Here is a 13,284-nt window from a genome sequence, read left to right on the forward strand (position 1 = left end):
CCGTACCGAGACTTGAACTCGGGACCTTTGCCTTTCGCGGGCAAGTGCTCTACCAACTGAGCTACCCAAGCACGACTCATGCCCGTCCTCACAGCTTTACTTGTGCTGGTACCTCGCCTCCTACCTTCCAAACTTTACTGAAGCTCTCCTGTGAACCTTGCAGAACTAGCACTCCTGAAAGAAAGGATATTGCGGAGACATGGCTTAGCCACAGCCTGGGGGATGTTTCCAGAATGAGTGGAGTGTGTGCTGATATGAAACTTCCTGGCAGATTAAAACTGTGTGCCAGACTGAGAATCGACTCGTACTTAGGACCTTTGCGTTTCTCGGGCAATTGCTCTACCAACTGAGCTACCCAACCATGACTCACGCCCCGTCCTCACAGCTTTACTTCTGCCAGTACCTCGCCTCCTACCTTCCAAACATTACAGAAGCTCTCCTGCGAAACTTGCAGAACTAGCACTCTTGAAAGAAAGGATATTGTGGAGACATGGCTTAGCCACAGGCTGGAGGATGTTTCCAGAATGAGATTTTCACTCTGAACCGGAGTGTGCACTGATATGAAACTTCCTGGCAGATTAAAACTGTACGCCGGACCGAGACTCAAACTCGGGACTTTGCCTTTCGCAGGCAAGTGCTCTACCAACTGAGCTACCCAAGCACGACCCACGCCCCATACTCACAGCTTTACTTCCGCCAGTACCTCGCCTCCTACCTTCCAAACTTTACAGAAGCTCTCCTGTGAGGTACTGTCAGAAGTAAAGCTATGAGGACGGGGTGTGAGTCGTGCTTGGGTAGCTCATTTGGTAGAGCACTTGCCCGCGAAAGGCAATGGTCCCGACTTGGAGTCTCGGTCCAGCACACAGTTTTAATCTGCCAGGAAGTTTCATGTGTATTTTTGTTAGTTATGAAGACACACATTGTTTGGAACATTAGAAACACAACTATTACAGAGCAAGGTGGTGCAGTGGTGAGACACTGGACTTATATTCATAAGGATGTGAACTGAAATCCCATCTGACCACCCACATTTATATTTTACATGGTTTCTTAAATCCCATAAGACAAAAGCTAGGATGGTTCTACGAGAAGGACATTGCAATTTTCCTTCCTAATCCTACATCAAATTGAGATTGTGCTCCACCTCGAATGACCTCATTGACAACCGGATGCTAAATCCTAATCGTCATACCCCATTGTTGTCACTATTAAATGATTTGAATGCTTTATTTCTTATTGCAGGTTATTAATTGTTCATTCCATTGTTTGCACCTCACTTTTTTTCTCTTGTATTTATATTTAATTGATGTGTTTCTTTCCTTTTCTTTGACATCTCTGTACATGTCTACGTTTGCTTCAGAAGAATACATAGAGTCTTTGTCAGCCAGCTTCTATAGCTGTTATTCTGTCATATGTGCATACAGTTGGGTTTAGCTAAACAGTCGTTGGTTTTCTATAACATTTCATTTTGAATTTACTCCAAAGTCCCACTGAATACTTAATAGATACACCTCAGTATTGAGTATATATTATTAAATTATTATTTTTTGGCGTCAAAGTTGTAAACCTTGTCATGTACAATTTTTCAGGCAATTCATACAACTCAGAGGAAAGGATGGTATGTGCTGGTTATGATAATGGTGACATTAAGCTGTTCGACTTAAAAACAATGGAACTTAGATGGGAAACAAATGTGAAAAATGGTGTAAGTATATTGAACAAAGGGGGAAAATACAAATTAAAATTCAGTAATTGCCATGATAAAGAAAATGTATTTTTCTCTCTTCTTTTACATATGGTTTTGCAAGTATTTTTACAGTATCTTTTGTCACAAGAAATTATTTTATGACTACCTAAAGATTTCTCTTTTGTTGCATACTGGAGATTAGTGATACACTTATGATGACAGACACTTACTACATTAATCTCTTTTACAAATGGAAAAATGTGAAAGACTCAAAAACTGTGAGTAATGAACAGCTAAGAAGAAACAAGGTCAAATTACTCACACAAGTTTTATGTTTATTACAGCTTTTAATAGTTAACTGAAACATGTGAGAATGGTGGAAGGGGAAGGGGAGGAATTATGCAGTAGGGAGCACTTATCACCATTCAAAAAGCTTCTGGTACTGAAGGTGGGCAATCCATCTGTCACACCTGGCTAACCGTTATTATTGCCTGGGAGTTCAACAAGAGTGTAACTCAAAACAGTTTAATGTAATATATAAGGTATGTCTTATTAAAAAGGAGACCTTTGTTGTAGCAGCATTGTATGTAATCCCAGGGGTGAATGTGTTTGCCGACAGATGGCGTAGTGGTATTCCCAGTTGCACAAACAGAGTTAACAGCTTCACAGTAATTTTCTCTTTTCTGGAAATTTGTTTCCAATCCAATGTTCCTTGCATGATGGATTCCTCCTAATCAGCATGAAGAGCAGTTATCCAATTTCTTTGTGCAGATGTGAAACATGCTTCACAAAATTATTGGAAGATGAAAGAAGTGTGGGAGAACAGTGTCTCATATGGTGCACAATATCCTGGTGGTGTCAGCATTATGGATCAGGACAGTATACAACCAGAAAATACCACAACCTAAGGAGGCACATGTTGTTACCTCCAGTGCTTTAATGGTTTCAGCTGTGGAGGAGCTCATATTAACAAATCATTGGATCGCGACATGTGACATTGCTGTTGAACTTTGAATAAGCACAGGAACTGTGCGTCACATAAACCACGAGAAACCAGATGGCAGTTATAAGAGGCGAGGGGCATGTAAGGGAAGCAGTGGCTGGGAAGGGAGTGAGACAGGGTTGTAGCCTATCCCCAAAGTTATTCAATCTGTATATTGAGCAAGCAGTAAAGGAAACAAAAGAAAAATTCGGAGTTGGAATTAAAATCCATGGAGAAGAAATAAAAACTTTGAGGTTTGCCAATGACATTGTAATTCTGTCAGAGACAGCGAAGGACCTGGAAGAGCAGCTGAACGGAATGGAGAGTGTCTTGAAAGGAAGATATAAGATGAACATCAACAAAAGCAAAACAAGGATAGTGGAATGCAGTCGAATTAAATCGGGTGATGCTGTGGGAATTAGATAGGAAATGAGACGCTTAAAGTAGTAAATGAGTTTTGCTATTTGGGGAGCAAAATAACTGATGATGGTTGAAGTAGAGAGGATATAAAATGTAGACTGGCAGTGGCAAGGAAATCATTTATGAAGAAGAGAAATTTTTTGACATTGAGTATAAATTTAAATGTCAGGAAGTCGTTTCTGAAAGTATTTGTATGGAGTGTAGCCATGTATGGAAGTGAAACATGGACGATAAATAGTTTAGGCACGAAGAGAATAGAAGCTTTCGAAGTGTGGTGCTATAGAAGAATGCTAAAGATTAGATGGGTAGATCACATAACTAATGAGGAGGTATTGAATAGAATTGGAGAGAAGAGAAATTTGTGGCACAACTTGGCTAGAAGAAGGGATTGGTTGGTAGGGCATCAAGGGATCACCAATTTAGTATTGGAGATTGGAGGGCAGCGTGGAGGGTAGAGGGAGACCAAGAGATGAATACATTAAACAGATTCAGAAGGATGTAGGTTGCAGTAGGTACTGGGAGATGAAGAACTTGCACAGGATAGAGTAGCATGGAGAGCTGCATCAAACCAGTGAAAGGAAGTACAATGTGGCGTGGGGTGGGAGGGAGGTGGAGGAGATTGGAAAAGGAGAATAGTGTTAAGACTGTGGGTGCCGGGCTTGAAGCTTTCTTAGTCACTGTTCTTCACCAATCTATCCCCTAGCCTGTTTCCACTCCAGCACTACCAAGCTTTCTATTTCACCAACACACCCACAGTCTTTATACTTCTCTCTTTTTCCACTCCCTTCCCCCCCTCCCCCCCCCCCCCCTCCGCCCCACGTTTTTCTTCACGTCTGCACCTAGCTGCGCCTGCCCTCTCCCCACCATGTCCCTGTATGCTCCCACAAGCAGCACTTTACTGACCCCCAATGCTACCTACCCTGTTATCCCTCCCCCTCCCTACCCCAGCCTCCTCCTTACCCCCATCACACAGGCTGCTTCTCCCATCATTCTCAGTTGCTTGGCCAGAGACAGTCGTCGGGTGTGTGAGTTGTGTTTGCTTGAGTGTGTGTGTGTGTGTGTGTGTGTGTGTGTGTTTTGTCTACTTCAGAAGAAGACTTCTTATTGTGCCTCTCTGTGACTCAGCATCTCCACTATATGGTGAGCAGTAGTCGATCCTTTTCATAATATTATTATAGGAATTTGTCTTTTTATTTTTTTATAGTGATCATGCATATAGAGTAGACCCAACACATAAGATATAAGCATTTTTCTGGAATTTTTCAATTTATTTAGTCATTCCCACTTGTCAAAGATCCAAGACAGAGTTGCTATGCTCAGTGACCAATCAGCACAAGTGCCTGCCTGCTATTCATTATTAAGAATATACAACACCTCAGTAACTTTCAAATGAATGACACTGTTACGTTTGTCTTTCCCACTACATAATTAATATAGTGATTCCTTTACATATATACTGAGTGGCCACACCAATCAATATAAACAATTCCCTGAGAATTTAGGAAACTGTGTTGTGAAAAATATGGAAATTTCACGTGAAGGTTTTACTAAAGGCCTGACTCAACAACAGTGTCAGACAACTTCATTCGCCTTTTGGTAACTGGTCATCTTCAGGACGGACTCTTTACTAGTAGGTGTTGCGTGAGACTTTCCTGATGGACAAATCGTAAATATGGTTCTAAGGTGAGACGTCTGATGTTGTTGAGAAATTTCCACAATATTTCATCAGCACAACTGACTGACATCTTCAGCTGTGGCAAACACACTGCTGAGGCTGTGACCAAAGCCTCCAATTTCCGCCAGTCTGAGAAGAAACTGCACAGGTGTGAATGCATGTAATTTGGTGACCATTAGCATGGATATCCTGATCAGTAGCAAGAGAGGCAGCTACACCACCTGCCATTTGGTGTACTAACAGCTTCGATGCATGTGCAGAGGCTGTCATTCTTACTGTGCGCTGCTATTGCCCACCTCAGTTCCCGCTGTTGGGAGTCACCTTCTGCTGTGTGTGCCCTCACTAGAATGTGCCCATCCTTGCCATTGTCATCTGAATATCTATGTCACCACTGCAGTGTCAGCCTTTATGTGACCAACAGTTCCACTTTGTGTTCACTGTGATTTTAACATGGCCAGCACTGGATCCCCTGCTGTGCTAAGTTCATGTCCCACGTCCCTGTTCAGCAGGTTAGTTGAGCTGCAAATCTCCACTGCTGCTATAATAATGTAGTTTCAGTACTAACACGTCAATGACAGTATTTGGTGTTTTTGTGTTCCATGCTGTCTCCCGTTCTGAGACAATGCTTTGCCACTGCAGTTTTCTCTCGCTGGTCCAGATGTATGTGTCATCCATGTTTGACGTATCTGTCCTGCATAATATAACAAATTTGCCCAATGTATTATTTCCTGCAGCGACATGGAATCTTATAGACACCAAGCCTTCTTAGACGAAGGTCATCTTTCACTGAGCTGTAGTTTCATTGGCAAATGATGCATTTAACTTTTTATTATTAGTCTGCAGGATTTTACCGTGGTCATCCTTCCTTCAGTGATGTATTTTATGAAGGTTGATCAAAATTAGTTTCTCCCAAAAGACAAAATTGCTGTGCACAGTGTGACTGAAAAGGATGTACATGGTGAGTCCACCATGAGATATAGATGTCCCTAGGCATATCAGAGACTTCAGTACCTTGAATTTTGCTTGAAAATTTAACTGTGAAAAAGATCTGTTCCTAACAGATTTTGCACAGTTTGACTGAAGCTCAGAAACATGAGGCTCAATGTTAACTGGTGTAAGAAAATGCTTCTTGTGAGTTCTTCTGTGTGCCACATCACATGCATTCTGGAAAACTGAAGTTTCTCAACATTAGACTGAATAGTTTGAAGCTTTGCTTAAACAGTGGGAAGAGGTGAAACTTTTCAAAAGTACAGAGATGTGTTCCCGTGAACTTTCATCTTACTGATACAAAAATAAGGATCAGATCTGCCATTGTTTGAAGATTCCAAAAACAACACAGTGCTCTAACCACATTATGCACTTGGATGAAATTATCTTTCATTACTGAGAAGTTCATTCTCTCTCTCTCTCTCTCTCTCTTTCTTGCTTTCTTTCCTTTTCCTTAGTTTTATCAGTGCAGAAGTTTATGATCCCTGTCACTCATTAACAGTGCTAACTTTTTTGGTAGGAACTTCCACAACAGGCAGTCTGTAATTTAACTACATTCTCATCACAAATGAAAAGTTTTGTAACTCCACTGAGTCACTTCTTGACAAATACAAGCATCTGCACATACTGACACTCTTTTAGAGCAGCAATTTCTTTGAAGATAATGATTAGAAAGGCCAACGAAAAAAATTTTTTGGATAACGTTTTTTACTTGATAGCTGATCTTTGTAGATTTCTATGAGCTGAATCCAATTCTAGCCTTAGTTTGTTTGTATCACTTATAGTTTTTGAGCAATATGCTTTTTGTTATGTAGTATAATATAAATGGGGGAAATTAATGAAATGCTTTGTTGTTTGTTAATCTACTTAAAACAATGATACGTGTTAATAGAGGTTTCACTTGTCAACTGTAATTGGTTTATATTTTCTTTCTCTTTTTTCTTTGAAGCTTCTTGTGTAGCTTTTTCTGTGATGAGTTGCTTGCTGAACTTCTCAGTGAAGTGACCAACAGTAGTCCCCCATCATGTTTGTGTTCCAGTGGCCTTGGTAGCGTTTTTCCATCACTTTAATGTCCTGATGAAAACGCTCTCCCTGCTCCTCACTAACATCTCCCATATTTCTGGGAAGTAATCAAGGTGATTGTTCAAAAAGTGAATGTTCAGGCTCATTAAACATCCTAAAGTTTTAAACTTCTTTAACCTCGTAGCTATAATAGAAACATATTCTGGGTCTTTCTCATGTCATAAGAACTTTGTAACGACTTGCTTGAATGATACCCATGCTTCTTTCTCAATTAAGGTCATTGTGGATTCAAAGTTAACTGCAAACATCAATTTTCTAATGTCAGGTGTGACAAAGATGCCTTCTTTTAGTTTAGCTTCTGAAAGATGTGGAAACTTTTGGCAGATACTTAAAACACGGTCCATCTTTAGGCAAAGCCTATACAAACTGTTTCAATAGGCCTAACTTTATATGTAGAGTCTGTAATGTTTGTTTGGTATTTTTTAATCACAAATTCACCACAAACATAACAAAAACTGTCAGCAGAGTTTTTTCAACCATTGTTAGACATTGTATTGAGCACATGTACAGGAAATGGAAAAGTGAGGTGTTAGGTTGACAGTAAACAAAACACCATCTGTTAACACAAAAATAGAATTGACCTTTTTTGCCAGCAAATGTTTTTCAGCAGTGCTACCAATGTCATCTAAATTCATTATACCTCCTTTTTAAATTAATTTAACTGAATAAAAGCTGTTAAATTCTTTAAAAATCTCTTAATTTAATAAATTTAACTGTAAAATGTGAAGAAATGCTGGATGATACAGTTTTTGGAGTATCAGATTTGGATTTCCCACCCTAAAAAACATAAGAATAAGATATTCTCAGCAAAAAAGTTTCTCCATCGTTAAAAGCAAATGTAAAGGACAGGATGTGTTCGCTGCAGTGGAGCCTGTGGATATACATGCAGTACAGTGTTTGACAAAGTTTGTCGTGAAACATATTAGTGTGATATTCCATGCAGTATGGCAACATGTATGCAAGATATCATTTGAGTGTTTACAATCAGGGGCGGGCAGTAGGGCAGCTCAAAGACAAAGTGTCCTTACTGTAGCCACAGTAATTGGTGTGTCCAAAAGTGTCATCTTGGATTAAGCAAGGCTGCTGTAGGTGAAAATGCTATATGAAAGCACGCTGCTTCTCTTAAATGGCACACCACATTGCAAGAGGTTTGATATGTAGCCCTAGTGGTGCAAAGGAATAGACATCTCACTGCTAGACAGATTTCTGTAGACCTTGCATCTTCCAGTGTTATATGTCTCTGCCAGAACCATTTCATGGCAATCAAATCAGGCCAGTTTGTATGTTCAGAAACGTGTTAGATGCATCACACTTCAATAATGCCATCGTCGGGAAAGAGTTCGTTGGTGTAGGTGTCTTGGTGAGAATTGATTTATTGAATGTCGAAGTAGCCATGTTCTTAAGAAAATTGTTGCAATAATTGATAGGGATGAGAAACAGCAGTCCAGAGTGATGTCCTCTGATGACTCACATTTCTTTGTGGCAAGTGATTCTGGCCACTAGTTAGTGTAGAGAGAGAGAGAGAGAGAGAAAGAAATACATTGCACATCATAGAATTTTGATGAACAACATCGGTATGCCCTAGGCATTATGGTGGTGACTGACATTATGGATTACGGCTAAAAATCACAGCATATCTTTGCATGAGACACTTTTACAGTACACTGGTATTGCAGGGAAATTATTCTGGATCATGTCCTTTCTATTTAGAGGTGCGGTAGGTCCTGACTTTCTGATTATGCACAACAATGCCCACCCACACAGAACTGCTGAGGTGTCACACTCATGAAAAGTGAAAATGTTGAATACATGAAATGGTTTGCGCACTCCCTGGGCCTAAACCATATAGATTACACCTGGGATGCCCTTGGAAGACGTGTTTCTCATTAACCACGTCCTTGTTGAACTGTACAAGAACTGAAAACAGCCTTGAGAGAGGACTGGAACAATGTTTCCCAAGTACTCCTGAACAGTTTGGTAGCCAGCACGAATAACAGGTGCAAAATGTGCATTATGAACTATTTCCTCCCTTCACTTTCTCTGAGGTAGTGGAAGTCTGAGATGAGTCTGACATGTGTCAAACATGAAAGTTGTTTATGTCTGTTATCCTGCTTTCCCATATGATGAAATCTGTATCATTTTTTGTTTTAAGTATACCACTCCACCTCTGTTATGTAAGGTAGTGTGTTTCATCTTGTCTATCATTTCCTGTGATCATTCCAGTCCAACAATGTCCCTGATCCTTAGTAACTGTCAAGCAGTGCAGTATTATGGTGTGTACTAGGCCACAGTGCCACAGAGGTGTAATGTGGAGACATTACTGGTTGCAGCAAACCGGGGTGTGGTGAGAGCACAAAAAATATGTTGTGACATAAACTCATCAGATATTGCTACTGTACTCGTATTTGACAAATATGGATTGAAGTAAAAGCACACTTTTGTATCTGCATAAGCGTGACAATGCCACAAAACCATCCTGTCAGCACAAATGTCTTTACTCTAGCCTACAGTGAGTGTTCGTCCATAAGCTGGGGAACTGGACCCCAGAAGAGGGAAACTTGATGTGCATGTTGTTCTCTGGGGTGAGGGGTCTGAGCACAGCTTAGAGACTGGCACTGAGAAAAGCACAAGATGCGACGAGTACGAATGCTTGAAACAAGCAGCAAGAAAGACCAAGAGCACAGCATGATCCTAAAGCCAGGTCCATGTTAGTCAATCTCAGCATAAGAATTATCTGGCCCAGCCTATTTCCGCATACAAATAAACATCTGGTCACTGGTTCTGCCCATGTGATTGCTTTCTGCACTACTCTGCCACAAGTCTCACACCAGCTCATGTGTGTCTGTATGTGTGTCTGCCAATGGGGATTCTAAATTCCTACCCCTAGAAAAGGCTGTGTAGGGCTGAAAAGGCTTAGTTTCTGCTTTGACCTTCATTGTAAAACTGAAGAGGGTCTGAGATTCTGTTGCAGTGGGTCTGTCACCAAAGTAGACAGCAGCGAGTTGATTGACTGTGGTCAAATGGCAGAAAGTTGTGGAGTCAAGCATAATGGTTGGTCTGCCTCCATTGGTAGAGATGAGGGTTCATCTGCAGACAAATGGGAAAGGAGAGTGCAGATTCCAAGTCCAAGGACTCAGCATTGGGTGTACTGGGAGAGATTGCTGCTGGCTTACTATTCTGCAGACGAAAGTAATGTGGCAGAGAACACAGTGGGGATGCCAGTGATTTTCACACTGCTGCAGTTGGGAGCCTCGCACCAGGAAAATGTCTGGCTGGCATGGAGACAGCAGTGTTGGAGGTCCATTTGGGTCACAGATGCAACTGATTTGAATAATGGGTTAGCTGCTTCCAACTGACATCCATCACAAACAAATGCCAACCTTTCTGGACCACACCTGGCAGTCTGCCTGGCTGCCAAAAAGACCAGACCCAAACAGCAGCCGTACAAGGTAAACACAGGAAGCCATGACATTCCAGGCCATGCAACTCAAGGTTCCCATGCAAATGTTCTGCAGGCGTGCATACATTGACTGGCATCACCTGGTACATGACTAGAAAGTTGGACTGTGCATTGTCATGGGATGAGACAGACTGGGACTTCTTCATTTGGGTCTTGAAAGTTTGCATGGATCGCTCCGCCTCTGTGTTAGAAGATGGTCTAACGTTTCCAACGTAAAGTGTGAGTGTGAATCTGGGTTATTTAGGCTTATTCCCCCAAACCAACTTCCACTTCTTTACGAGGTGACTGACTTGAAATTTGCAGCCACTCTTCTTTAGTAGATAGCCAGCTGCTGGAGACCCTCTTGACTTCTTCTCCATTGAATAACACTAGGTACAGGAATTTTTAGACTCTTTCTACTTATGAAATAAGTAGACATACAAACTTTGATTTTCATCAATTAATAATGTATTTGACTTTCATACACAATAAAACTCTCACTTTCAACATAAACATGTAACTTCCAGTAAGTCCCTCGTACTGCCGAACATCAGAAGCAGATTAAATTACAGTCAAAAGAAAGTTGGCTTTGATACCATAACTTTTCTTAACATAAATCAGAAAATAAGTCTTGCCTATAGCAAGGTTACGTCAAGAGTTTCCAAGACTTCTTTTTCAACTGTGTTTGTTTTAATAACAATAGTCAGTGTCCCAATAAGCACAGAGCTCCATATAAACTCCATGGTTCTTCCTTACACACTCACTAAAACATCTGTGGATTGCCCGACAGGTACTTGTCGGCGCCATTCGTCCGCCGCGTCTACTTTCTTCTCGCAACTGATTTTAAACCTGCACACAAAAACATGTGACATGCAGTAAGTAGGATTCTACCATCGCACACTCATATCCAGAATATCATGTGTTAGAGACAATAGAAGGCTCAGTGGTCCTAGAATTTACGCAGAAATTCTCGAATGACTTCAATGGGTGAAACAGGCATTGGTCAGATACTGAATACCATTTCAAATTCAAAAATCTTCAAATTTCTGTGACATAAATTGCTGATGGTCATCAGATACGATAGTCTGGAGGGCAGAGGGGGAGGGGGCAAGACCGCAATAACAAAAATGACTGACAACATGTGAGTAGTTACTGTTGACATTGTGGAGGATGTTTTGACTACATGCAGGGAACTGGACAATATATACACCATAAACAACTGCATGCTTCCCTAAAAAAGGCTTGTGAAGTCAATGTGCACCCTGTCTCAAAGGTTCTCCAAGACTGCCAAAGAGAAAAGCTTATGTGGCAGCATAGGCTGGTTCTCTGCATGCCATGCAAGCCACACAAGATGTTCAATGTCTCAGTGCCAGAGCCTTCGGGACATACCCAAGTGTGATGCATGTAGCAGCTGGAATAGGTGAGGACACAATGGCAGAGAGATGATTGCTCAATAGCTTTGCTCCTGTGTGGCAAATATGAAGACCCCTAGGCATCTTTAAATCAATCTTGAAGAAAGAAAAACATGTGCTGTGTCAGATGTGATCCTGAAGGAGCATGCTTGTGCTATCCCATCTGGATGGCTGAAATGATTTTCTGTCAAAGGAAAAGCCAGCAATGTGTGCTATAAAGTATTGTTCAGTGTGAAAAATAGATTCCCCTGTTGATCAAACTCCAGATCAGGTACCACTGGCAACAGCGATTATGAATCTGCACTATTGTGCCAGGCAGTGGACAAGTAATGAATGTCTTAACAGTAATTACTGAGAAAGGATGCCCATCTCTGAATCAGCAGTCCTATGTGGTAGCTTAGAACAAGGGTCAAATAATGAAATCAGTTGCTTGTGGTTGGTGATAAGTAGGAACTTTGCCCCATACAAAGAACAAGGAACTTTTTAATGCCAAAAGTGATAATGCCTCTTTTTCCTCCTGTGGATAGCTACTTCATGCTGCTGAGAGCATATTTGATGCATAAGCAATGGGCGATATGGTGCCACTCATGATCTGATATGACAGAACCACGCCAATGTCACACAAGGATGCTTCGGTGGCCGCAGTTAACAGGTTACCCAGCATAAAGGAAGCCAAATGGAGATTGGTGCACAAATGCTGTGTGAGGGGTGAAAATCTCATTGACAGTCCACAGACCACACCAATTTGATGCCTTTTTGTTGAAGCTGGCTAAGAGGACATCAGGTGTGCCTAGCTTGAGGAATAAACTTAACGAAACAAGAAATCTTGCCCACCAAAACCTGGAGCTCCTACAGGTTGATCTTGGCTTTGATGTACTTGTCCACACCTTGTGTGTGTGTGTGGGGGGGGGGGGGGACATTTTTCCAAAAAAGGTCATTCTCCAACAGGCGATGAAAAATTGCCAGCGGATTTTGTAAGTGCCCCTCTTGCGTGGAACCAATGACCCGGATGTCATCAAGATAGCTGACACAACAGGAAAAGCCCTTAATCAAATGCTCCTAATATCTTTAATAATTTCCTGGCGCAGATGAAAGTCCAAAGGGCAAGAGGTTAAAGCATCCAATTGTAACTGCAGATGTAGGACCGAAAGTTGGCGCAGGCAAAATACTGGCCCCCCGTGACAGCTTTGTCAACAACTACTCCGGACATGGAATAGAATATGAGTGCATGACACATTGCATGTTGACTGTCTCTTTCAAATAACGCAAAAGCATTTGGTGTCATTTGGCTTCTGTTTCGCCACCAAAGAAGTGGTCCACTGATTAGATAAAACAGGAGAGAGAATGCCAGTTTAATTCCAAGCCTGCAATTTGGCCTTGACCATGTCATGTGTGGCAAAGGGAATGTGGTGCAGATTAAACAATTTAGATGTTGCTGAGGGTTTAAAGGAGACATAGGCATCAAAATTGTCTATCCAACCAAAGATATTCTCAAACGGCAGGTCTTACGACCTTAGGAAAGAGTCCAGATCTTGAAATGGGTCCAACTGGGACGCTGATTAGTTTTTGTTAATGATCTGGAATCCAAAAACAGAAGAG

The 13,284-nt window shown here is 41.4% G+C and overlaps 1 protein-coding gene across 1 annotated transcript in view; it reads left to right on the top strand.

Moving 5' to 3' along the window:
- Positions 1–13,284, top strand: part of LOC126471479 (dynein axonemal assembly factor 10) — a 173,481-nt gene that overhangs the window by 102,450 nt on the left and 57,747 nt on the right. Inside the window, exon 5 of the mRNA XM_050099685.1 lies at positions 1,590–1,705. Within this exon, the coding sequence (XP_049955642.1) occupies positions 1,590–1,705 (116 nt within the window). The remainder of the gene's footprint in view (positions 1–1,589; positions 1,706–13,284) is intronic.

Source organism: Schistocerca serialis, chromosome 1 (assembly GCF_023864345.2).
Source record: "Schistocerca serialis cubense isolate TAMUIC-IGC-003099 chromosome 1, iqSchSeri2.2, whole genome shotgun sequence".
In the NCBI taxonomy this organism is placed as follows: Eukaryota; Metazoa; Arthropoda; class Insecta; order Orthoptera; family Acrididae; genus Schistocerca; species Schistocerca serialis.